The 27,735-nt window shown below is 40.3% G+C and overlaps 1 protein-coding gene across 8 annotated transcripts; it reads right to left on the bottom strand.

Moving 5' to 3' along the window:
- Nucleotides 1–379: 379 nt before the first annotated feature.
- LOC140900753 (solute carrier organic anion transporter family member 1A2) lies at nt 380–27,434 on the bottom strand. Of its 8 annotated transcripts, none has more exons than XM_073318519.2 (18): nt 27,384–27,434; nt 24,188–24,368; nt 22,339–22,506; nt 21,826–21,916; nt 21,184–21,299; nt 19,789–19,930; nt 16,797–16,929; nt 15,421–15,530; nt 12,989–13,135; nt 11,602–11,700; nt 10,917–11,144; nt 7,672–7,836; nt 7,364–7,559; nt 6,176–6,341; nt 3,138–3,322; nt 2,505–2,569; nt 1,766–1,883; nt 380–812 (listed from the first exon to the last, which is right to left on the bottom strand). In XM_073318519.2, the coding sequence occupies exons 5-18, from the start codon at nt 21,241–21,243 to the stop codon at nt 656–658; spliced, it is 1,971 nt and encodes a 656-aa protein (XP_073174620.1). In that variant the 5' UTR covers nt 21,244–21,299; nt 21,826–21,916; nt 22,339–22,506; nt 24,188–24,368; nt 27,384–27,434; the 3' UTR covers nt 380–655. The 8 variants fall into 8 exon arrangements, with proteins under 8 accessions (XP_073174620.1, XP_073174647.1, XP_073174638.1 ...); XM_073318546.2 differs by having other exon boundaries at nt 22,339–22,475; XM_073318537.2 differs by having other exon boundaries at nt 24,188–24,357; nt 27,384–27,428.
- Nucleotides 27,435–27,735: the final 301 nt, after the last annotated feature.

Here is a 27,735-nt window from a genome sequence, read left to right as displayed (position 1 = left end):
AGGTCAATGCCTGTTCTCACTTTCAGGTGATATATTGTAAACAAGAAGCAAGCAGCATTATCTCCTGCAAATTATAACCAACCTTATTTGTCTGAATGGTTGGCTAACCAAGAAGTAGGACTGAGTGGACTTGTAGGCTCCAAAGTTTTACATTGTTTTATTTTTGAATGCAATTTTTTGTAAATAATTCTACATTTGTAAGTTCAACTTTCATGATAAAGTGATTGCACTACAGTACTTGTATGAGGTGAATTGAAAAATACAATTTTTTTGTTTTTTACAGTGCAAATATTTGTAATAAAAAATAAATATAAAGTGAGCACTGTAAGCTTTGTATTCTGTGCTGTAATTGAAATCAATATATTTGAAAATGTAGTAAACATCCAAAAATATTTAAAATAAATGGTATTCTATTGTTGTTTAACAGTGCAATTAATCGCACAATTAATCGCGATTAATTTTTTTAATCGCACGATTTGTTGCGATTAATATTTTTAATCCCTTGACAGCCCTAATAATTATATTAGTCTCAGTCCAAGTGTTCACTAGTTTCAATCACCAATCATTAGTAAAGATATGCTCAAGTTTATACTATGAGACTGTCTCATGATATGCCCCGCAAAAGTCTGAGCTTTTGGAGTGCTTCTCTGTTCAGTCATTTTTGCTCTTCTATGACCTCCGTTGCCATTGGTGAACTATTTAAGGTCTTCTCTTCAGAAGATGTAAGTTGTTTCTTTAAGATAAGGAGAATTAACACACATGGGATGTAGGACAGTCCACGTAATATCGCTGGCAGTCCCAGGTAGAGCCATCTGGAATAAAAGGTGTGATTCATTAAAACATGTTTGCTTGCAGCATTAGAGCATAGCTTTTTGTTCTTGTCACTGTAAAATCTCGCTGCTCTGAAAGTACACTAATGGCTTGAGCTGTGATTCTTTTGGATCTCAATGTACACTGGATCAGTACATGGATGAGGTAATACTTAGGTTATTTAGGAAGTGGCATTCGTACTTCTGAGCCTATATTGAACCAATATCCTAACAAAGGTAGATAGTGGTCTGCTGAAGGGGCCATTTTTTCAATAAGACATAAATAAGGAGCTGAATACAAGTGGTCTTTAAAGATCTCACAGCATTTCTTCTAGGACTTCAGAGGGCTATAGCCATGGTATCCTAGACAAATTCCATCTTGGAAAACTACATTCTCTCTACCTGAACTACTCCTGCAATTCCTTTTGGAGACAGTGTCCTTCACTTCCTATTCAAAGATGTTATGCAATGTTGTTGTCAGCTGTTAAACAGCTGCCACTTTTCTCAACAACAGCAGCTGTATTTCAGAGGTAGAAGCCCTGTGGGGCAAGGCTTGTCTTTTTGTTAGGTGTTTGTACAGACCTAACACAATGGGGTCCTAGTCCATTACTAGGGCCCTTTGGCACTATGGTAATACAAATAAATTAATTAAATAAATAAAAAATAATACTTGTACCATAATAAAGCATTTTAGGATTCTTTGTGATGAAAGCAGTAATATACGGGCATGATGCAATAACAAGAAATTTTTGGTGAGGAGCTGTTATGGAAACAGAACACTTTGCAAAGGTAACCTTAACGGGGAAATAGGTGTATACTGAAGAATATGTTTATGGCCAAATCTATAATCCAATTTTGTGGTTTGTCAACTAGAGGAAGATCAATAGAACAGATACTATAGTGATGAACACAGTATTGAGGAATAGATATAGATAGGTGTGCAAAAGAAACTGTACCTATATGTGACAATGTCATACATCCTACATGCTCCTTCACCACCACAACTCAGAGTTCCCCATTTCAAACATGTTGTGTCTATCAAAGCTCCAAAATAAATGGGAGATGGAATTCCAGCTAGGAGGGAGAGAAAGGGGTGACCGTGAGGATAAATAAGACATTTTTCAATGTGTATGTTAGAAGCACACTTTTCTGCAGATTAATGGAATAAATATAGGACCATCACAGTTCCTCCCTCTTCCTACATCAGCCCCCTTCTCTATAGTTCATACAAGAGTCTCTCTTTCCTTAGCCTCCTTCTCTTATTTCCACCTAAGTAGTTTCTTTCTTGATGCTTGTTTGGCACTTTATACTGCAGTTTAAAAAATACATACTGTAGTTGCCATTCATATGTCAACATTTGCCCACACTCATCAAACAGAAATATTTAAGATACCATGGGAGAGATTATCTCTTCCAGCTGAACTATACTCAGTGAACATTTGGCAGGATGAAAATGGCACAAGGTGGCTTTAAGATGGAGGCATAAATGGAGTCCCTGGCATAAATTAGCCCAGACTGAAAGTTGCTGTAATTTGCAGCCAGATGCCTCTGGCTCTAAAGCAAAGTTCATGTTTGCCTGGCCATGCCCCCTGTACCAGCAGTTCTTTTTTCAGATAAGTGGAGATGCATATGGTGAATATGACCTCTGCATTTGTCCTTGTTTGCACTCACAGCACGGTTTAAAACATTTCTTACCAAATACTCTTGAAGCAAGTATATGGATACCCACACCAAATGACTTTTCTTCAGGCTTTAGAGACCTACGTGAGAATTGCATTGTATATTGAACAACAGTCGGCAATATAAATGCGAAACAAAGTTGCCATTGGTTTGTCAATCAAATTCTGCATCATATTACACCAGAATCCAACTACCGTGGCCATTAATTACAGGGGTCCATTATCTTGATTAAGTGGCTCTCATGAAAGAGGAGGTCTTTTTGAGATTCTTGACCAAGACTTTTGAATAACCAGAGGAAAGGCTGCCCTCACAGTACCATCCACTGTTTTGCAATGAGCCCATCGCAAGATAGGACCAGACTTTGGGAGTTAAATCAGGGCTGCGTTTATATGCATGCTGAGCAGATGTGATCAGTAAATTCATAGTTGTTATGCACCTTGCTAAGGTGTCTCAGTAAACTGACTCAAAGAGCTCCCATTAATCTGGGCAGAAGCAAAATCACCTTCCAAAGTTGAGAAAGCTTATCCTGAAATATAAGCCCTAACAATCAGCATAAGAAGACAGAGAACCTCCACCAACTCATAGGAATGCATGACCTCAGTATAAAATTTCTAGCAGGGTGCTTACAGTAAGGGCGTTCTACTGTACCTTATTAAAACCATATATCCAGGCATGGCTCCTAAGGAATAAATGAAGCTGCAGACTATTGATAATATTAAAAAGTAGTGAAGCATCATGTCACAGTTTGCTTCTTTGTCACACTGGCCCAGAACCGCAGAGACATTTCCAGATGAAAATCCAGAAGCTGCAACACAGGTGCAATTTTCAAATACCTGTCAAAAGATGGTTTTAATCATTTAGGCCCAGACTACAATACCCTTACACTGAGTAGTATCATACACCATGTGAGGTGCCAATGAAGTCAATTCACAGAGCAAGAGAATAATGATCATGAGTAAGGCATCAAAATCTGTCCCTCTGTGTGATCTCATAGTTATTTAAAATATGTTTATTGGTTCTCAGACTTTCTAAACTCTTCTTTGGGCTTTGTTTTATTTTGTTGTATTGCAGTTCTCATTCTCAGTCATGTTCCACCTAGCATGCAAGAATTTATAACTAAAGCCTTAAGGAAAATTCTTACCGTATTAAGATAATAACCTCTCATCAGGGTTTTTGTTTGTTTGTTAGCCATCCTGTTACAAAAAGAAAAGGAGGACTTGTGGCACCTTAGAGACTAACCAATTTATTTGAGCATAAGCTTTCGTGAGCTACAGCTCACTTCATCGGATGCATACTGTGGAAAGTGTAGAAGATCTTTTTATACACACAAATCATGAAAAAATGGGTGTTTATCACTACAAAAGGTTTTCTCTACCCCCACCCCACTCTCCTGCTGGTAATACCTTATGTAAAGTGATCACTCTCCTTATAATGTGTATGATAATCAAGGTGGGCCATTTCCAGCACAAATCCAGGGTTTAACAAGAACGTCTGAGGAAGGGGAGGGGGGGTAGTGTTAGGAAAACAAGGAGTAATAGGTTACCTTGCATAATGACTTAGCTACTCCCAGTCTCTGCCAACATTTTTATGGCTGACTTAGAACAACGATTCCTCAGCTCTTGTCCCCTAACGCCCCTACTCTACTTGCACTATATTGATGATATCTTCATCATCTGGACCCATGGAAAAGAAGCCCTCGAGGAATTCCACCATGATTTCAACAATTTCCATCCCACCATCAACCTCAGCCTGGTCCAGTCCACACAAGAGATCCACTTCCCGGATACTACAGTGCTAATAAACGATGGTCACATAAACACCACCCTATACCGGAAACCTACTGACCGCTATTCCTACCTACATGCCTCCAGCTTTCACCCTGACCACACCACACGATCCATTGTCTACAGCCAAGCTCTGCGATACAACCGCATTTGCTCCAACCCCTCAGACAGAGACAAACACCTACAAGATCTCTATCAAGCATTCTTACAACTACAATACCGACCTGCAGAAGTGAAGAAACAGATTGATAGAGCCAGAAGAGTTCCCAGAAGTCACCTACTACAGGACAGGCCTAACAAAAAAAATAACAGAACACCACTAGCCGTCACCTTCAGCCCCCAACTAAAACCCCTCCAATGCATTATCACGGATCTACAACCTATCCTGAAGGATGACCCAACACTCTCACAAATCTTGGGAGACAAGTCAGTCCTTGCCTACAGACAGCCCCCTAACCTGAAGCGAATACTCACCAGCAACCACATACCACACAACAGAACCACTAACCCAGGAACCTATCCTTGCAACAAAGCCCGTTGCCAACTGTGCCCACATATCTATTCAGGGGACACCATCACAGGGCCTAATCACATCAGCCACATTATCAGAGGCTCGTTCACCTGCACATCTACCAATGTGATATATGCCATCATGTGCCAGCAATGCCCCTCTGCCATGTACATTGGTCAAACTGGACAGTCTCTATGTAAACGAATAAATGGACACAAATCAGATGTCAAGAATTATAACATTCATAAACCAGTCAGAGAACACTTCAATCTCTCTGGTCACTCGATTTCTGATCGAAAAGTGACTATTCTTCAACAACAACAAAAAATTCAAAAACAGACTCCAACGAGAGACTGCTGAATTGGAATTAATTTGCAAATTGGATACAATTAACTTACACTTGAATAGAGACTGGGAGTGGTTGAGTCATTATACAAAGTAAAACTACTTCCCCTTGTTTATCCCTCCCCCCTCCCCTCCCCCCGCACTGTTCCTCAGACGTTCTTGTTAACTCCTGGAAATGTGCTGGAAATGGCCCACCTTGATTATCACTTCAAAAGGTTTTCTCTCCCCCCACCCTACTCTCCTGCTGGTAATAGCTCATCTTAAGTGATCACTCTCCTTACGATGTGTATGATAAACACCCATTTTTTCATGGTCTGTGTGTATATAAATCTCCTCACTGTATTTTCCACTTTATGCATCCGATGAAGTGAGCTGTAGCTCACGAAAGCTTATGCTCAAATAAATTGGTTAGTCTCTAAGGTGCCACAAGTACTCCTTTTCTTTTTGTGAATACAGACTAACACGGCTGCTACTCTGAAACCTGTCATCCTGTTACAGATCATTATAGCCCTGCTTTAGAATTCTATTATTTTTGTGAGATTTCTAGTGCTTCCCAGTGTTTAAAAAGGTGGTGGGGGGCCTGTGTACAAGGGTCAAAGACCTGACCCCTGCCCCAATTAAAATTGCTCTTGATTGCTGAGACTTTCAGCACTATCTTACCAAAGATGCTGCGTCCAGATTATGATAGATCCCCCACTTTTTTAGACTGCTTTAAACACTGGCACTTCCAGGTTTCAGACAAGTGGAAAATACCAGAGGCATAACTTCTCAAATGGTATTTTGGTATTTCCACTTCTGTCTATTCCATAAAAGAGAAGAGGCTTGTTCAATCTTTTGTTTTCTTTAAACTTAATTGAACTAATTCAAGCTTCAAATTTTCAGAGTCAGTTTGAATTTGGGGCAAAGGGTCAGGTCAGTCCTTATTGTACCCAAACCACTTTGCCCATCTCTAATTATCACTCTTTAAAATCCTTGTCAAATTTATATGTATATATCCCACTGCACCATGCTATCTAGATTTCATAATGTGAGCTGGTAGGCCTTACTGTATATTTGCTTGTTCCATCTGAAGCTTTACAACCAGCAAGACAAGGTGAAACATACGTTATTCCATTCTTCCCACAAACGGGGTCCCACACTTTACTTGAGCAATCACAATCACTGTTACAGTCAGCAAGTAGGGTTGTTTCCATGTATGAGACCTGTTCTATTCTGAAATATATTTAAAAGGTGAATAAACAATTAAGGAGTTAAAAAACAACCATCACCACCGCCTAAAACAACCCCCCAATAGAAGCTTCTTATCATTGACTACATAAAACTCTCTTGGTAGGTCAGGAACTTTTCCAGGACTCGGCCCTGCACTTTTCACATAAAACATTAATTGGTCAGACCCTTAGAATTTAGTCTTTCTTCTGTGTAATTTTTTTGGCTCGAGACATTGTACAGTCCACAGAGATATACTACGACTGCTGTACAACATGACTTTCATAGACTATGGTGCTTATATCATCTGTTCGTGTGTGTGTGTGTAAGTATAGGTTTGTATACACACAGGCACACACATACAGATTCGTGGCAACCTTCAAATCAAGAAACTGCAGATAAAACATTCCATGTTATCTACATGAAAATAATATTTAAATAAAAAGCTCCTGTATGTCCCTCTGTTATTGCAATTACATATGTGAATGGTCAGCCAGACACATAACTGGCCACTTACACCAGCAAATATCTGACTGGAATATACGATTGTATTAGTCACAAGTGCCAGTGGGACATGCAACTGTATGTGCATTTTTGTTTCTGTATTGTTGCATGGATGTTTTAGAAAACGGGAGGCAAACAGGTTAATTTAAATGTTCAGAACACATGAACACAGTTCACAGCACTTTCACCTCTTCCACTACATTCTCACTTTTGTTTGAGACCTAGGATAGATCATCTTCCAAGGAGAGTACTCAGTGGACTTAACACCCGCGTTAACTAACTTCTCAGCACTATGGTTTTAGATACAGAGTGGGAGGATGAGTTGGGGAGGGAGAGAGAAACTCACTGCCTTTGCCTTCTTGGACACTGATGGTTTGGATAAATTAGAACCTGAATCTGAAGTGTTCCTGGTTTTGTTTTTGCAAAACCAAACTGTGGACTCCTTGGCCCATTTCTAACTAGAATATTGGTTTTATTACAAGGGGATGACAGATCGTTTCAGTATTGTGATTTAAAGAACATACCCTTCATAGGAGACTGTTAGACCAGCAACTGGAGAATTTTCACAGACCGTGAAATAAGCAGCGAAGTAGATTAGGTATTCAATTAAAGAGATCCAAAAGGCTATGTTGGCAGCTTGAATGGTACTTATCTTGAATTTCTTCATTAGAAAGCCTCCAAGAAAATATCCAATGCATATAACTGGTAAATTGTAAACAGCTATGGAGACACAAGCAAATAAAGCTTTTCTTGTTGTGCAAATATTTATCATATAAAGCCCTCAGCAGAGTCACCAGCTGGTAGGCAAAAATGAGATATAATGGGAGTGTACCTATTAAAAAGATGGCTTGTGATGCAGATTTCCCATACTGTTGTTCCAAATATTTTGGCATGAAGGTTATCATACCAATGAAAGCACTGAACTGCATCACAGTTATGCATATAAACAACATATAAACTGGGTTGTGAAACAGACTCCGGAGGAATGGGATGAAATCTGGAATGAAGAATGTAACACGTTATTTTGAAGCTTTACAAGATGACATTGCTCATTGTGGCTGAGGAAGTAGGGAAGCAGAGGTGGCCCTAAATTGAATCCAGTTCAATGCTGGGATTGGTCAGAGGCCACAGACCTACTGTAACTAACACCATCTGGAATGGTCCCCTGGAGGGTCTTTTGTTAGCTCAAGATGTCCCTCTCCTACCCCACACACTCCGATTCCAATCCAAGGAACTGCCTGTAAAGCACAACTGAGTGCTTATCTTTTTCTTTTTTTTTAAATCATGATGTATTTGTATAATAAATTTAAAAAAAGGAGTACTTGTGGCACCTTAGAGACTAACCAATTTATTTGAGCATGAGCTTTCGTGAGCTACAGCTCACTTCATCGGATGCATACCGTGGAAACTGCAGCAGATATTATATACACACAGAGATCATGAAACAATACCTCCTCCCACCCCACTGTCCTGCTGGTAATAGCTTATCTAAAGTGATCATCAAGTTGGGCCATTTCCAGCACAAATCCAGGTTTTCTCACCCTCCACACCCCCCCCCCCCCCCACAAACTCACTCTCCTGCTGGTAATAGCCCATCCAAAGTGACAACTCTCTTCACAATGTGCATGATAATCAAGGTGGGCCATTTCCTGCACAATTTGTGGATTTGTGCAGGAAATGGCCCACCTTGATTATCATGCACATTGTGAAGAGAGTTGTGTGTAGGGGGGTGGAGGGTGAGAAAACCTGGATTTGTGCTGGAAATGGCCCAACTTGATGATCACTTTAGATAAGCTATTACCAGCAGGACAGTGGGGTGGGAGGAGGTATTGTTTCATGATCTCTGTGTGTATATAATATCTGCTGCAGTTTCCACGGTATGCATCCGATGAAGTGAGCTGTAGCTCACGAAAGCTCATGCTCAAATAAATTGGTTTGTCTCTAAGGTGCCACAAGTACTCCTTTTCTTTTTGCGAATATAGACTAACGCGGCTGTTACTCTGAAACCTATAATAAATTAGTAACCTTCTGGTTACTAATAAACCGTGTGGGTAGCATTAACTCGTTCCGGGTTTGTTTTCCTGCCCTCATCTTTTAAACAAAAACCTTAATTGACTCTCTTCTTGTTTGAGTCTCTCCCTCCCCTCCATTTCCAGTACAGGATCTTTTATTGTCCTCATTCCTTTCGTGCAGGCATTCTTGGTTCCATCCATTTTTCTTTCACAGTGGAATTCATATACATTTCATTTTTAACTATGTCTTCTTTAAGCATGTCCCACATATATTATATACACATGGATATTAATGCTTCTTCCCACTGCACCATGCTAACAAGATCTCATCATTCTTTCAGATTTTGCATTCCTGAAATGCTGCACTGCTGGTCTCATAATGGCTACCTAGGATCTAACCACTGTCTCTTCCACCACACTTCTAAGTACTTGATTCTGAGTTCTCATTCAGTCAAACGTTAGTGGGACTGGGTATCTTTGGGAGTTATGCTTGAGTAAAGTTTGCAGAATCAGAATCCAAACCATAAAAAAAATAATTCCTCTCTGTTTAATTTTTTGCACTAACTAGTGTGCTGATCTACTGTCAAGAAACTTTGTAAAACAAACTGAAACTTTTATAACACAATGACCACAATTTGTCGAAAATGAGCACCGCTTTTCATTGAAGTATATCCTTTGAGGGAGGGAGGACTAGTATCTCAGTAAATGAGGGTTAATACATCAGTCTCACAATATTGTTTAGTTTATAATAAAAAAGCCAAAATGTCTCTAATGGCTGAAATGCTATGAGCAGGCTGCCTTGTTTGTAGATGCCACATGGTCTAGGATCAAAACATTCTGGGAAAGGGATGGGAGTGTTAAGTTGAACTACACAAAGTGGATTTTTCACTTGAAACCAAGACACCTTTTAATTAGGGATTTTTAGGGTCAGTGGACTTCCACATAAATATAATAAAAAGTGCTGCTCCTATGAATGATAATAGAAAGAAAAGTGCTCTTAGATAACACTGCGGGACTAGAAATGCTGAGTGATTAAATGGGCTCCTTTCTTTGTCAAAAGATTACTTCATGGAAGGAAAACTGGCTGTTGATTTTTGGACTACATGACTGAAAAGAAATGACCTTGTATTTAACAGAGTGAAGATTTAATATAGGTTTTCAAAAGTAACTAATGATTTTGGGTACATTGAATGTGAAGTGGCACCTATCTTGAGATACCTTCAAGGGATAAGCTTTTCAGAGTGCATGTGCTCAGCCCTTTCTAAAAACTAGGGCCTGTTAAAATGTCTCTATTGGGACATCCAGTACCACTAGTCTCTTCCGACAATCTTCTCCTATAATGAATTTTAGTTATTTATGTTCCTAAAGGGTCAATATGAAGAACTGGAAGACATACAGAAATTAAAAGAAAAAACAAGGTATACCACATATAGAAAACCTTTACAAATATAAAGCTTGTTATCTATATCCATGCAACAGTAAAAAAAAAAAAAATTAGTAAATCTTTCTGGTGAAATCCACCTGTTTTCAGAGGCCTATGAACCACTTGAGTGCCTTGTAGGTCCTGTTTTGAGGATTTAATTGGAACTTAAGTGGCGCACAGGCCTTGCGCTGGTTCTCTGCCTAGGGAAACGCGGAGAGGGGATTTCACCCTCTAAGATTTGCAACTTCCTGTGATTTTTTCAGTTTCATTTTCTAAACTTTGTCAGTGTACAGTAGTCTTTCCCAGCTCTAGTTATAATTAGTGGTTGGCTGGAAGCAAAACTCCAGATCAAAACTCCCCTGAAATTTAGGAGAAGTGGGGAGGTGAATCTGGATCTCAATTTCAAAGCAGGCATTTATCTCTATAAGGGGCCAATCCAAAATCCCAGATCCAACACCCTTATACTTTGGGGAGTTGAAAATCACTGTGTGAATGTTGCAACTCGGTACCATCTTTAGTTATAAAACACACATAGTCCAATCATATAGAGAAAAGAAAGACTTACCTAGTATGGTGCTGGTTTTAATGTGTTCTACCAGATAATGACAATTGTACATTTAGGAGATAGTTAGCTTAACTTACCTTTAGTGATTTCACGCATTTTCCATTTGGCTTGAGTTTCACCTCTCTCTTTTGATTCATTTATCTTACTTAATAGCTCAGTATCACTTGCTTGTCCTTCCTTTGGAAGGGACTCGGGCAGAAAACAAAAAGGTATTCCAGTGAGCAGATTTACTGATCCACAAATCAGAATGCCCAGCCACCATGCCCCAACCCAACGGGCATCAGTAAGTGTTATAGTCACCTCCTCTAAAAATAAAGGAACACATATCTGATTAGCTCTGAGTTATCTTTCCCTGTGGTCATTGGTTGTGCTGGTTACTTCTCATATTTAAGATAGAATAAAACTGTTTGAAAGATTCAAAGTACCTCTTAAAATGAGGCTTGTGGAGGTCACCAATATCTCTTTTTTATGCAAATAATTTATCTGCCAAATCTGAGTGTTCTTTATTGAATATGTTTTTTTTTTACTGTTAAACTATCTCAGATGACAGAATAATTTACCAGATGATCTGTTTGACAGATTCTTTCACTCATGTTTGAATTCAGGTGATTTTGTTGAACTGAACAACATATGATTTTTCATCAGAAAACTATTACTAGCAAACTGGCAGAAAACTACAAGTGCAGTTGATGCTGAGATATACACAAATCATCCCTGTTGATTAATACATACAAATTTTATTTATAGATATTAGTTCATTACCTATATCTGTGAAACCCAGATCCACATACAGCTGTGCACAATATGATCCCAACATGAAACCAATAAAAGGACCTATCACAGTTGCTATCTGTAAGCATCCTAAAATTGGGAAAGGGGGAAAATACACAAAATTAGACCTACAGAGAGTTATTTTCATGGAAAATAGTTTTGTTTTTAGTCCAGTTCAATTGATTGGGCACACAGGAAGGGAGTGTTGCCTAGTGGTTAATGCAGTGGACTTTGAGTCAGAAGTCCTGGGTTCTATTTCCAGCTCTGTCGCTGACTTGCTTCTACTCTACTCCATGCTAAGGCCTCAGCTGTAGTATTGTGTCCAGTTCTGGGCGCCACATTTCGGGAAAGATGTGGGCAAATTGGAGAAAGTCCAGAGAAGAACAATAATAATGATGAACGGTGTAGAAAACATGACATACAAGGAAAGTTGGAAAAATTGGGTTTGTTTAGTCTGGAGAAGAGACAACTGGGGGGGGGACGTGACAACAGTTTTTAAATACGTAAAAGATTGTTACCAGGAGGAAAGTGAGAAATTGATCTCATTAACCTCTGAGGAAAGGACAAGAAGCAATGGGTTTAAATTGCAGCAAGGGAGGTTTAGATTGGACATTAGGAAAAACTTCCTAACTGTCAGGGTGGTTATGCTCTGGAACAAACTTCCTAGGGAGGTGGTGGAGTCTCCATCATTGGAGGTTATTAAGAAAAAGTTAGACAAACACCTGTCAGGAGAGGTCTAGTTATTGCTTAGTCCTGCCTGGCATGCAGGGGACTGAACCTAGATGAGGTCCCTGACAGTCCTACACTTCTATGATTCTATAAGTGCCCTAGCATACTTTGTTCTCTGGTTGACACTTAATATCAGGGCTGCTTGCTTATAAATCTGAAATTCACTTGCTGTCCCTGTTCTCCTGTATGTGCTTCATGGGCCTGAGTCTTTCCATTGATTTTAACGGGCTTTGGATCAAGTCGTCTGTTTTTTGTTCAGTCAAATATACCAACCAAGTAACTTTTTCACTAGAATATTTAAAGAAAGCGAATGCTAAAGGGCACAAAGGTAAATCCCTAAACCCAGGCAGAGCTCCATTGATTTAAGTGGGGCTCCACCTACGCTCAAGGGTCTGCTCAGTTGATTCTCAATGCAGGATCCCAGCCTTCATACAATCAATGAACACTCAAATTCATTTAAACATTTGAACTGATAGTTGAATGACATTTTCTGGAGTGTGCACCCACCTCTGACTACTAGGTAAATAAATAAAAAGAATTTTGGTGCACTATTTACCTTGAACAGCCAAAAAGGGTGGGCGGGGGTGTTTTTTTTGTTTTTTTTTAAGCCAGCACATGACACAACAATGTTGAGCACTTGAAGATATACCTATGTAAAAAGGTGAATTTTCTGCTTTGGAAAAATCCTCCACATATGAAATAACTAACGGCATGATGGGAGTTTCACCAATGCCTCGTATCATGTTTCCTACCAACACAAGCACCCACATCAAGGACCCAGACTTTTGTTCGCACTCTGTGAATAAAACAAGAAACCTGTATTAGTGGTTTTAATGTTGCCTGGAAATGAAATATTTTCTACAAAGAGAAATGAATATGAAAAGCCATCTCACCACTTAGGGTTTAATAGGGCCTTATAGGCCCAGCCCAGAGAATGGGGCAATGAGGAGTCATACATAGTAACCCAGTAAGAGAACTGGTAAAGAGTTTGCCTCAGAGGCATTATGCCTGCTGCTACATCACTTTATGGAGTGCAACTTACTCCCTCCACACAGTCAGGAGTGTTGGTCACTGCCTAGGCCAGATCTTTGCCTCCTCTCCACGCACTGGGCCACTGTAACTTTGAGGTCAGTAGCAGACAATGGTGCCTGCATTCTTGCGAGCACAAGATTCTGAAATTCTGCCTGGCCTTTAGGTGAAGGTCCTTGCACCATCTCTTCCTCCTCCAAAATTGCTGTTTACCTGCATAAAGGCCTGGCAGAATTTGACCCCTAGATAATTCATGGAATAGAAGTGTATCCTTAAAATGACAGAAAAAACCTTTGTGAACCAAAAGTAAGAGATGATTCAAAAACAGCATATCTGTCCCATGGAACATAAGGATATTTCACCATTTGTTTTCATCCCAAATGAGTACAAAATATCAAAATTTTTCTTAAAATAAAAAAAATTGTAGAAAATTTCAGTTTGGAAATGGTGCATTATATTTTGACATTTTTGATCAAAATGAAACATTTTGACAGTTCCAAACCAACACAAACCAGGAAAACCTCTTTTCTGATTCTTTCCTATGGGTACTGCTACCTGGCTACACACCATCTCCCATGATACCCCAATGGTCTCTCCCTGTGGCTGACTTGCTGTGCTCACTGTTTTGGGTTGAACTCCCTGAACTGAAGCATTTTGTTTCAATATTCCTGATGGAAAATTTGCTGAAGATTATCTTTTCCTGCAGAAAATTGATTTTAAAAACATCTCATTTTCCAATATGAAAATGTTTCACTTGAAATTTTTCTATCAGCCCTTCTGAAAGCTTTTTTGCCTTTCAAGATCTGACTTAAGGTTCCCAAAATTGATGCCACCTTAAAACTACTGGGCTGAGCTAGCTCAAAATTCAATAACCTTGTCAGAAGATTCAGTTTACAGTTGTATAAAAGCAATATTTTGTGCTATCACTTAAACTGAAAACTCAGGCTGAAAATTCATACAGAGCTATGCAAATCTAACAATGTTCATAGTGAAACCAAAATAATTTGCCCAAAGCAAATGACTTGGAATAAGGACTTCTGGGTTATATTCCTTACTTGCATACTGATTTGCTGTATAACCTAGGTATAACTGTTTAACTTCTCTGTGTAGCATATTCTGCCTTCATAAAATGAGGCAAACAATTTTCTAAATCCTCAGATGAAAGGTGATATGTAACACAAAGTGTGGTTGTTAAGTAGCATGTAGTATTAAGTAGCATGTATTATTTTCATTTTTCTTTAAGTCCCAGAACAGTGATGCAGAACCATGAAGAGCTTGAAGGCCATGTTCTTCATTAAATTGAGCCACAAAAAAACAAAAAATAATGACATCCTGTCTTTATGTTGCAAAGTTTGCATAATAATATTGCATCAACATGATACACCCTTATCATAGATTGATGGAACACCATGGCAAAAATATAACAACTTAGTGGCAGGATGCTATGCCATGAGTATTTCATTGGTCTCTGTAGTGCCATTTGATAACAATATCATTAATTTACATTAATATGGCACTGGCAATGTACTTGCATGTTTCAAGCAATAAAATAAGCTACAGACCCTAGTTTATAGCATCTAGTTTCTCCCCCATCACACATACCGTCTATTGAAAGGGAGTAGATGCTATTTCTCTTCTCTGCTCCTCCTCCTCCTTTTCTCCACTGCTTGAAAGAACAAGGTGGAATTCTTATATCTCTTACCCATTTTCCCAGCACTCGCAATGCTGCCTTGTTCGTGCGAGGTAGCCTAGAGAGTGTTTCCAAAATCTGTGTTCTGTTAGCTTTTCTCACAATCAGGCAGTGAAGGAAGGGCCACCCATGCCTGTGAACATTATAAGACCTGCACATGGAACCATGAATGTCTCTAGGGCAACAGACTATTACACTGCCCTAAAGAAAAAAACTAAAGCGAGGAAACTGCCTGAGTTCTGCAGCTTTTTATACCTAACCTTGAGCCCTAGAAAAAGCATTAATGAAACACATGCAGCCTACTCAAAACCTACAAAAGTAATTAAGCAAAAAAGGAGCACTAGACACAGAAAGAGACGCACCTGCTGATTGTTTCTCCATAGATGTGGAGGACTGGATTTGATTTATGAGACACATGGACATGCTTGATGAAGAATTCTCTAATGGTGAAAGGGCAGTTTCATACTGATACCTGTTTGAGTCAAAGTAAAATGTTTCCAAATTAAAGAGAGAATATATCAGATCCAGCTCATAAAGCTGTTCTCTTGTATTAAAGCTGTTTAGGAAAGGAATTACTTAGATATAATAAGAATTAAAAGTTCATTGAATGTTCCATTCATTAACCAAAAGTAATCTCTGGAATAAAGAAACTGTCATACTGGATCAGACGTGTGGTCTATCCACTCCAGTATTCAGTTTCTGACAGAATCCAGTATCAGATGTTTCAGATGAAGATTAAAGAAACCCTATAATAGAAACCTATATTCCATTTGTGCTGCAGCCAGAGAGCTGGGACTTGGGAAATCCATATAGGAAAGAGTTGAATCAGTCAAGGCCAGAGGAGATGAAGCCATGAAAAGGGATTTTGTAGAGGGAGATACAAGTCAGTGATGTACATGTGTGATATTACTTGAGGTGATGTAGGCATCATTACAGACACAGGCGATACAGGAGAAAGAGACTTCGGGACCAAGAAAATATAATAAGGTATACTAATAATACTACTATGGTATCGTAATATGATAGGAATAGAGGGCAATGCAACTTGGAGCTTCCCCTGCTGAGACATCACAGAACAGGGAGGTAATCATCCATGGTGACAACTGCCCACTCGGATCAGGAGATGAAACAAAATGGAACAACATAGGTTGCCCCATAGGCGCTGACTCCATGGGTGCTCCAGTGCTCAGGCACCCACAGAAAAAAAATAGCGGGTGGTCAGCACCCACCTGCCACAGCTGTTTGGTGGTGCTGCTGATCAGCTGTTTGGTGGCTGCGGGAGGCACTTGGGGGAGGGCGGAGAGCAGTGAGTGGGTGGGGGTTGAAGAGGGGGCAGGAAGAGGCGGAGTGAGGGTGGAGCCTCAGGGGAGGGGCACAGTGGGGGTGGGAAGAGGCAGGGCAGGGCCTCAGGGAGGGAACAGGGTGGGGAAGGGGCTTTGGGGCAGAGCAGGGTGGAGCACCCCCAAGGAAAAATAAAAGTCAGCACCTATGGGTTGCCCAGTAGAGATGTGAATCTCCCAACCGTTAATCCGTGGTTAGGAAGTAGTTATTAACTTCTGAAGCCCTTGCAAAAAAAAAAAAAAAAAAAAGAACCAAATTCTGATACCCTGATTCATGCTGAGCATACCTTACTCCACAAGTGGTCCTACTGATTTCATTGGGACCACTTGTGGAATAACGTATTACTCAAGGAGAGTAAGCATACCACAATCTGGTCCATCCTTAGCTAAATACTCACCGTTCCATGAGAAAATGAGGTAGTGATATCAAAAGACAGCCAAAAGACATAACTGTGCACCCCAAAGTAATTATTCTTGGTCTATGAAGTTTCGCACCAAAGTAACTCACAAATGCTATCATCAACAAGTTTCCTGCAGAAAGAAGAGCATGGTTCATTTTCACATTTACATGCCAAGTTACTCGATGTGGGTGTTACTGTACTAGCAAGAGGATTGGCTAGATGATTAAATAAGACTTTTCCATCTATGGTTTTTGCATCTGTGGTTTTTGCGTAAAGGGTTAGGCCAACTAGGAAATATTCTGATAATAGAATGTTAAGTAAAGTAGAAATTATGACTAAAGAGGAGAATATCAACTGAGGCTGTCAGAAGAAGAAAACAACCACCTGCGTACTAAATTACTGCCGTCAGTGCACTTTCAGAGAAATGTAAATTACAAGTTAATGGAGAAAACACGGATGAATACAGAAATCCATGTGAATTAGAGCTGGGTGAAATTTATTCAGCAAATAAAAATTTGCCAAAAAATGCATTTTTTAGGGCACTGGCACTATTTTCAAATTTGGGTCTAATTGACCTATTAATTTCAGCTGAAAAACAATTAAAAACCAAACATTTTGAAATGTCAAAATGGTTTGTTTTAAAATGAAACAAAATATTGATTTAAAACTACATTTTCTAAACAAACCATTTTTTTTCATTTGGCAAGGAAAAACAAACAACATTTCAATTCTGTTCAAAACTAATCAACTCCCCCCCCCCCCCGGCGTATTTTTTTGTTTGGAAACCAAACTCAAAAATCTATTATTCTCTAAGTTCTGATGGGGATGCTACATAGTGTAGTCAGTTTGATATCCCCTTTATTTCTTCCCTGATTTGTGAGGAATAACATGGATAAAGAAAGTCCCCCATTAAATCATTTCTTTTTAGAGAGGGAACATTTCATGTGAGGAAAAGCTTTATGATATATTGTAAACACTGTTTTCTAGAAACTAGGCCCTGCAGCTCCAAGATAGTACATGTCTTGGTACGTTATTATTCTCTTAGGACACTTTCTATGTATACAAATTTTATGGCACAGATTTTAACACATAAATGCAATGATGGGGGAAAATGCAGAAATATAAATCTAAGTACTTCAACACTGAAAATAAATACAAGATAACACATATAGAGAGAAGAATTGATTCATTTATATTAGTTGCAAAAATAACTTAATAGGGGAGAAAAAAGAGGTTACTGTACTGAATGTCATTATAAAATATAAATAGACTCAAAGAGCTTGATTCTGATCTCACTCACATTCATCTTATACTTATGTAGCTCCTATGACTTCACTGAATTTACTATACTTTGGATTTATAACCAGTATAACTAAGAGCAGAACCAGACCCAAAATGGTCCAGGGCAGGTATAATTTCTGACACACTTGTTAAGACATCCTCCTTTTTATTGGAAACACAGGAACTGCCATACCGGGTTAAATCATGTGTCCATCTAGTCCAGTATTGAGTCTCTGCCAATGGCCAGTGCCAGCTGTGTCCGAGAAAGGTGCAAGAAATGCTGGCATATCCTTTTTATATATAAATCGATAGTCAAACTGCATTGAGCCAGGTGTAACGCTCAAAAGTCCCATTTATACTTAAGTATGGGTGCAACTTTCTACATTGGAGCATTCCTATTGAGTTCATTACATTACATATTAAGATTATTTTAATCCTGAAATTTTAAATCAATCAAGATGACAATATCCACAAGTCTTTTCAGTTACGTATTCATATTAATACCAGGGGTTAATTAGTTTTAAACCATCACCTTTTTAGACCCAGCATCAGTAATTTTGGCAATTTCCTTTGTTATTTCAAAAGCATGAGACTACCCTGGGTGGGTCTGTAAGTCCCTCAGAGGTCCCTCCCTCCAAGGGCTCTATTCTGAGCTGCCTTATGGGACTGAATTGCAGAGTGGGCAGGTAAGGGAGAGAAGTGGAAGGATCCTTGGCTCCATCCCCCACCATTGCATCAGCCAGCATCAATGAGCCGGCATTCCAGGGGAAGTAATCTGTGCCAGTTATAGGGCTAATGCAGATTTCTTCCTCTCCCCCCTCCCCCCGCCCCCGAAGCAAGGGGTAATCAGGACCTACACTGTAAAGTATACACTTTTAGAGACAAAGTCTGGTTCTTTGTCTGCTCCTGTAGCAGCTCAGCTACCGAGTGCCCTTTGCTCGAGACTTGCACTTTGATCTATACCTTTTGTGGAGGCAGGGGTCGGTCCGTTCCCTCCCCCTGCTCTCTCACTCCCCACTCACTGGTGTAGGAGATGGAATAGTGGCCCCAGCAGGGGCTACTCTCCCTTAGCCCTATGATCTATGAGGCAGGTAGCCAGAAAGAGGAGTCAGGAGGGTGCCACAATTCCAGGGGACAATCCTGTTCTTAAGCATTAAAGTGTATATAGTTGTTTTCTGAAAAGTGACCCAAAAAATAGACCCTTCTTTCTCAATGGATCTGCTCCCTGTCTGTTCAGAGTCAAATCTTCAAACTTTAGTTACAGAAGTATGTTTTAACAGCTTTTTACTCCTTTAAGATCTGCCCACCTGTAAAATAAGGATAAGAATACTTACCAGGGTAAAGAATTTTGAGATCTGCTGATGAACAGTGCCATATAAATGTTAAATAGTATCTTTGGTGTTAAACTGGATGTTCTATTGGCAAAATATAACAGTCAGGTGTTCTTTGGAAGCTCCTAAGCAGATCAAGCTAGTCGAACCAGAGTTTGCATCTGCATTCCCTTTGTCACATAAATGGTCCTATTGATTTCAGTGGGCCTAAATACACGAGTAACAGTTTATAGGATCTGGTCACAGACACATCTACAGGTCACACAATGGCTGCAAACCCAGACAAACTAATGAAGAAAGGGAAGAGCCGAAATAGCCCCTCACCCCAGCTGTGGAAAAATACTGTTTTGTCAAAGAATACTAAAATAAATGATTACCAATTTCAAAGCTTCCATTAATAATGCCCACCAGAGAGGCTGGAATATTAAATCTTCTCTCTATCTGTGTGAGCATGCTATTCATGTAAGCCCCAGACATAGTTTTAGCTAGATATGCAAATGATGATGCCAGCAGAAATACCTGGGAGAAGAAGAGAAGAATACACACACAAATTAACAAGAGCATGGAGATTTAGGCATACTTCATAGCTACTTTTCCCAACAACGTTGTGTTTCCAGTGAAAGCAAATACATAGTCCTGCAGTTTTGAACTAAATATGAATTCAACTCCATACGCTTGTATTTGCGTACTTGCTGTACTTGCGCATCGTGTTCTGACTTCAGTGGGACTACGTCCATGAATAAGGAGAGCAGGTTTTTATCTTCCACCTGTTCACATACATCTGTGTTATCATTGCTGTTCATCCTTCAGAACCCTCAGATCCCCATTCTTCACCAGACACTACTTAACATCGAGTTCTACAGCCAAGGATGTGATTGAGGTTCGTTTTTAGACAATCTAGGTGCAGGAATTTTCCCACTGAGCAGATGTTTGTTGCAAGAGTGCCATCTGCGGGACTGAATAAATACATGCACCAAAAGAAAAAGAACCCCAACCAAGTGACCTGAAAGGCCTTTGGCTTTACTCATGTGGGTCATCAGTTACTCCCAGGAGCAGTCCCATTGGCTTTGAGAGGACTACTTGTGTGAGTAACTACTCTCCCATGTGAGCAGGGTTCACAATCTGGCCCAAAGTTAGTAAATTTAAAATATGGTAAATAATAATATGTCCTTTTTTCAAGTAATGTTTAGTAATTGATAAGAGATTATTTAAATATAAATGCTCTCATTTGCTGAGTGATGCCTTTACATCTGGGGGTATCACTAAGTAAACATGAAATAAAAATGAGAATATTTTTAAGTAACTTCCAAACTTTTAACGATCATATTCAAGTGTAGGAAACACTAGTAACAAACTGACTATGAAATACTAACACAAAATGAAGCCACTAAATACAATTCGGTATATTCAAAGCAAAATATTAGCTCATCGCAAGTATGTCACCTTTGCCAAGAATCCTTTAGCAGTTTCCAGAAATGAGGTGTCTATAGCAGAGCGGGGGAAATCCTCTCAGTCCCTCCTTCAGTTTGGAGGGGAGTTTTAACAAGGAGCTTTCAAGTGCTCCCTCCAGTGCATCACAGAGCTTAAGGTGATGGCATTAAACAACATTTTACAGTAAACTATGTTTGAACTTTATAGTTAACTGTGAGCTTTAAAATAATCAGTGCTTCCTACCTTTGTACCTACAATTCCATTGGTTTATAACTTTTAACCTAGAGGCAAGCAACTACAACAACTGTGTGTATAAATAAATAAAATAATTAAAAGATCACCTTAAGCTTGGAAATACAGCAGAATTTCTCAGTTGCAGCTGGTTTCTTAGTTTCTTTCATGTTGCTTTTTTAAGGTGGCTCTGGATGTTTGCTTGTGAAAATTTCTGATGATGCTACTATTGTATAAAAGAAAGAAAAGAAACCATAGTAAAAGAATATTCTCAAAAATGCAACAGAATCCTTCTGAGATTCAATAATGTCACTAAACTGGAGCAGTTTCCATTCAAAATAATGAGCACAATTAAATAAATACATAGATAAAAAATTAGGCCATTATGGAAATGAATTATAAACTTTTCTAATTTAGAAATTTTAAGACATGAAACTCAAAACTCCAAGGTACTGGCCACCTCCTATGAGATAATAACCACCCATTGACTTCAATGGCGATTAAAGGCATGCAGATGCCTGCACACTGCCCTAGCAGGATCAGGCCCTTGGTTGATGGTCTCTGGAGCTCACTTGTGAAGTGATCATGTGCATAGGGTGACCAGATGTCCCGATTTTATAGGGACAGTCCCGATATTTGGGGCTTTTTTTTATATGAGCTCCTATTACCCCCTCACCCCCGTCCTGATTTTTCACACTTGCTATCTGGTCACCCTACATGTGCATAATAGAGAAGGAAGATTGGCTACCTACCAGCTCAAAGCCGGAGTCTGTGTCCATGCACTCTGCTATCCTGTCTCCAATAATAGCCAGAACCAGAGGCTTCGGAGGAAGGAGCAAAACCCTATTATGGACAATTATATATTAACCTGCTCATACAGGATGTTTCTTCCCAACCACTGTCAATGCGTGGTTAAGGTATACGGTGAAGCACAAAGGTTTCTATCCGTCGTGATTTTTTTATCCTATCAAATGCAACTATGCATGTTCTTATTAGCCATATCAATGTCATCTAGTCCTGTTTTGAATGCTACTGTGGTCCCAATCCAACTTCCCGTTTAAGGCAATGGAAGTTTTTCTATTCAGTTTAATGGAAGCTAGATTAGGACCTAATCTCTTGGTTTCAAGTTGTATGGGGGAAGGAGGAGACAAAAAACTCTGAACTGTCCTAAAACATTGAACTGAACTGAACCAGAAACAGTTTTCCCATAAAAATTTTGATAAGTATTCCACTCTACTTGATTCGTTTCCCAAAGAGCCTCCTACCTTTGCTGATTCTTCCTGGTATTTTAGTAGATCTAGCAGCTCTGCTAAGCCAGCTGCTGTCTTCAAATCTCATGCATTCTGGGACTTCTCCAAGGTGTGAGAGGAGAAAGGGCAATACAATCTGGGGCACCACTGATCTGGAAAAGCCGCTGAGTGTTTGAGATTTAACTACAACAGAAAGCCAGAGTGAAGCAGAGAAAATGCCAGAATTGAAGGAATTTTCCTTTAATGACTATTGTCAAAGATCGCCTTCCTCTGCAGCATGAAGCACGGGTCACTTGTAGGTTTATACTAGTGTAAATGGTGGATTCTCTGTAACTTGAAGTCTTGAAATCATGGAGTTCAGTAACTCAGCCAGAGGTTAGGGTCTATTACAGGAGTGGATGGGTGAGGTTCCGTGGCCTGCAATATGCAGGAGATCAGACTAGACGATCATGACGATCCTTTCTGGCCTTAAAGTCTATGCGTCTATGAAAGGGCTTCATTAACTCAAGTTATATAATACAGTTACCTACTGGCTGTAAGGGAGGGAATGTGAACAAAATAAGAGTGAGCTAGAGTTCAGCCAGGCCCCACCTTATATAAGGCCAGCCACAGCGGGTGGGATAGAACCTGGGGCCTCTGGAGCTTAGTGCATGAGCCTCTACTGCATGAGCTAAAAGCCATACAGTTGTTAGCTAAGACTGTAGAGCACACTGATTAATCTCTCTCTAAATCAGGGGTGGGCAAACTATGGCCCGCAGGCCACATCAGGCCCATCAGACCATTTAATTTGACCCTCAGCTCCCGTCAGGGAGCAGCATTGGGCGTTTGCCCCGCTCCGGCACCCCAGCCGGGAGAGTGGGGTCGGGTGCTTGCCCCACTTCGCGCGGGTCCCAGGAAGCAGCCAGCATGACCCCCCCCTCTGACTCCTATGTAGTATATGGAGGCGAGGCCAGGTGGCTCTGCTCGCTGCCCTATCCGCTGGCGCCACCCCCACAGCTCCCACTGGCCACAGTTCCTGGCCAATGGGAGCTGCAGGGATGGCGCCTGCGGACAGGGCAGCATGCAGAGCCGCCTGGCTGTGCCTTGGAGCTGGGGAAGGGACATGCTTCCAAGAGCTGCTTGCAGTAAGCGACACCTGGAGCCTGCACTCCTCAGCCCCCCTCCCCACCCCAATCCTCTGCCATAGCCCTGATCCCCCCTCCCACCCTCGCTCACAGCCCAGAGCCCCCTCTTGTGCCCCAAGCCCCTCATCCCCAGCCCCACCCCAGAGCGCGCACCCCCAGACGGAGCCCTCACACCCTTCCCGCATGCCCCAACCCCCTGCCGCAGCCCTGATCCCCCCTCAGAACCCCTTGGTCCCAGCCTGGAACCCCCCCTGCATCCCAAACCCCTCATCCCTAGCCCTACCCCAGAGTCCTCACCTCCCCCCACACCCCAACTCAGAGCCCGCTCCCGCACCCTGAACTCCTCATTTCCGGCCCTACCCCAGAGCCCACACCCCCAGTCAGAGCCCGCACCCCCTCCCGCACCCCTACCTCCAATTTCGTGCGCATTCATAGCCCGCCGTACAATTTCCATTCCCTGATGTGGCCCTCAGGCCAAAAAGTTCGCCCACCGCTGCTCTAAGTGGTCTCAGTGCCACTAGATGGGACAGAACACCACACCCAGGAGGTGTGTGGGTTACACTTACACCAGGAATGGATGTGGATTTATCAGTTCATCTCTTTCATCTCTTATACTCTGCCTTATGATCTATTCTGGTTTTCCCATCTCGCAGCACCTGCTCCTCTCAACCTACTTTACCTTACTGGATCACAACTGAAAAAAAGAAACAGCCTCCAGTAGACGTACCAGTGGCACTCACCTGCTCTTTCACAGTCTTCCTCTTGAATCCCACAGGATTGACCTCGTGGAACGGTAAATTCCACAGCAATGTTAATCCTTTCAAATGTATTTCTTCATTACCTTGATTCTTGGCCGATTCACTAGCATTAACCGATATTACAGTCCAGTTTTCATCTCTTCATGTTCAGCCTTTAATGAAGCTATACAGTATTATAACATTCGTTTAACTATTTGCACTAACTAATGCAAGTGCTCCAGCATTTTAGACCAGTAGCATAGTAGAATAAATGCTGTTTGTTTTTTATTTTGTAAGGCAAACCTATCTACTTGCAAATTTAATTCCACTGCCAGGATTAAATTGCAGAGAGACAAAGGTGGGTAAGGTAAAGAAGAGCTCTGTGTAGCTTGAAAGCTTGTCTCCTTCACCAACAGAACTTGGTCAAACAAAAGCTATTACCTCACCCATCTTGTGTCTCTAATATACTAGACAAACATGGTTATAAGAACAGTGCAAGGAATTAAACTGTGTTTATTAGGCTGAACATGTATTTGCTGAATCTGATCACGAGAAATTATATGCTTTGTCTTATGCAGACTGTGGCACATACAGCATGTGTCATAAATATAAAGGGAAGGGTAAACTCCTTTAAAATCCCTCCTGGCCAAAGGAAAAATCCTCTCACCTGTAAAGGGTTAAGAAGCTAAAGGTAACCTAGCTGGCACCTGACCAAAATGACCAATGAGGAGACAAGATACTTTCAAAAGCTGGGAGGAGGGAGAAAAACAAAGGGTCTGTGGCTGTCTGTATGCTGTTTTTGCCAGGGGCAGAACAGGAATGGAGTCTTAGAACTTTTAGTAAGTAATCTAGCTAGGTATGTGTTAGATTATCATTTCTTTAAATGGCTGAGAAAAGAACTGTGCTGAATAGAATGACTATCCCTGGCCGTGTGTCTTTTTTGTAACTTAAGGTTTTGCTTAGAGGGATTCTCTGTGTTTTGAATCTAATTACCCTCTAAGGTATCTACCATCCTGATTTTACAGAGGTGATTCCTTTACTTCTATTAAAAGTCTTCTTGTAAGAAAACTGAATGTTTTTTCATTGCCCTAAGATCCAAGGGTTTGGGTCTGTGGTCACCTATGCAAATTGGTGAGGATTTTTACCAAACCTTCCCCAGGAAGTGGGGTGCAAGGGTTGGGTGGATTTTTAGGGGGAAAGATGTGTCCAAACTATGTTTCCCAGTAAACCCAGTTAAAGTTTGGTGGTGGCAGTGGAAATTCCAAGGGCAAAGGGTAAAATTAATTTGTACCTTGGGAAAGTATTAACCTAAGCTGGTAAAAGTAAGCTTAGGAGGTTTTCATGCAGGTCCCCACATCTGTACCCTAGAGTTCAGAGTGGGGAAGGAACCATGACAGCATGTCATAGCATGGGTAGCAGTATGTAGGTGACAGTAGTCTCCCGGAGGCCACTATGCCCTTCCTCCCCAGATATGTGGGTGGAGAACAGGCAGTATGGGGCAGGTAATGGGTGGATCATTGGTTCTGCCAACCAGTTCAGCTGCACTGGCATATATGAGGACATATGCTGTGCTAGCTATGGGGTTAGCCCCTGCTGGAGCAGAAGGAAACCAGGAGACAGATTATGATTCAGAATCACAATCAGCTTTCTGGTCTCCTCTTGGGGCATCACAACGTACTGTCCTACATATGGGACAGTCTGTAAAATGGCAATTTTGCCCTTAATTAGTATTTATTACCTGCCTTTGAAGCACAACTATTAAGAATTCTAATCTGTATTTTTTAAAAGTTATTTGTGTAAAGTTACTTTTAATCTGTTTCTGAGTGGGAGGGATGATCACCTGAAAGTCATAATTGTCATCCAACTATATCATTTCCAGCAATGTTCCTGAGACAGGGTGGAGGGTACAGTGAATAATAGTCCTAGCTTTCAAATGTTTTTGTGGCTTCATGTCCCAAATGCTTAGTCATATGGTGCTCAAGCAAACACAGACTTACAGAGATCTCTGGAACTTCCTTACCTAAAGTCCATTGTCAAAAGGCATTCAGTGATTTACGTAACTAACCTAAAGTCTGAATTACAAATTTAACAATCAATGCATAACGTGCAATTCACTTTTCTGAACATGGGTGAATTGAAATTCGCTTTTAAAGTCTAATGACTGATTGCCAATAATTTTCCTTCTATTTGTTCAGCTCTCATTGCAATCTCCCTGCTGTATCAAAACAGCAAGAGAACTTTGCCCTAAAAATGGCTGGTAGTGTGATAAACAGATTACTGCTTTCAATCTAAAAGCTGTAAAGGTGATGTTAAACATTTAGTTTGAACAAATAGTTAAGCCTTTTTTAAAAATCAGGCTTGTACTCTTTTTACCTTCTTTATGATGTATAAAGAAGGTAGGGGGAGGGAGGGAGGGGGCATTTGCTTGATTGTTACCTTAAAGTATCAGGAATACCAACTATGATTTTTCCTGTGTTTAGAGGAGGATGTGTATCTCTCTCATGTTTATGGAGTGATATTACACCTAAATTGAAGGCCTTAGGGTGCTGAATTTTAACAGAGATGTCCTTTATCCAAAATGTTAATTGGCCATTGAAGTTAAATAGGTGGTGACAAAACAAATAAATAAATAAAAGTTTTTGTTAATCTGACTAAAGATCTCCTCTTGTCTTGAATGCTCAAATTTCACTTTCCTGACTGTTGAAATGACATCATTTCACTAGTTTTCCAGCCATTACAGTCTTCTGGGAAGACAGGACTTGAATTTCTAATGTAAAACCAAACAACAACTAAAACCCCAAGCAGAACACAAAGTCTTTCAGGTCATCTTTATAAACCCAATTTTGTTGTTTTATTTCTTTGCAGGATACCTTTAAGAACTCTCAGCTTTTTAGAGATATCTCTTTGCAGTCAACTATCTGAGATACTGAGCTTGTCAATGCCAATACCTTAACCAGTTGGCACAACCATTTTGCATGGACAATGCGATGACTTAATCTTTTGTGTACAAAGGAGATTTCCTGCAAAATAGACATAACTAAAAAATTCTTTAAAACCACTTAAAATGGCCAATCCTGTTTTAATAAAACCAATTCAAACTCTGCTGACCAAGTAAATTATATAGGGGAAAACAAATTTTATGAGCACTTATGAGCAATTTTTTATGAGCATTATAACAGAAAATTTGTCGTCTACTTACTGAACTTGCCAAGTGATCGACTCACTGAACTTGCTGAGGTGTCTGAACAAGTGGTTAATAATGTCCCTTCAAAAAAGAGACTTTGTTCTGAATCCGAATTTGTTGAAAATTAACCCCTGTGCAGTAACCAAAGTTCTGTTCTAGTCAAACATTTGCAGTTTCAGATTTTAATTCAGCTTGATTTGATAGGAGCAATTTTCTGCTTATGTTCATACTCTGGGCCTCTATACTGAGCTCAGATATGCCCATGTTGAAAATAATGGATTAATCAATATATTTGAAGGGGCCACAATTTAAGTCATTTATATGATAAATTATAGTTCTGTGGGTTCAGACATCTTATTCTTTTATT

This window comes from Lepidochelys kempii, chromosome 1, assembly GCF_965140285.1.
Source record: "Lepidochelys kempii isolate rLepKem1 chromosome 1, rLepKem1.hap1, whole genome shotgun sequence".
Taxonomy (NCBI): domain Eukaryota; kingdom Metazoa; phylum Chordata; order Testudines; family Cheloniidae; genus Lepidochelys; species Lepidochelys kempii.
Note: the sequence above shows the minus strand (reverse complement) of the source record. Positions and strands in the feature narration are given on the sequence as shown.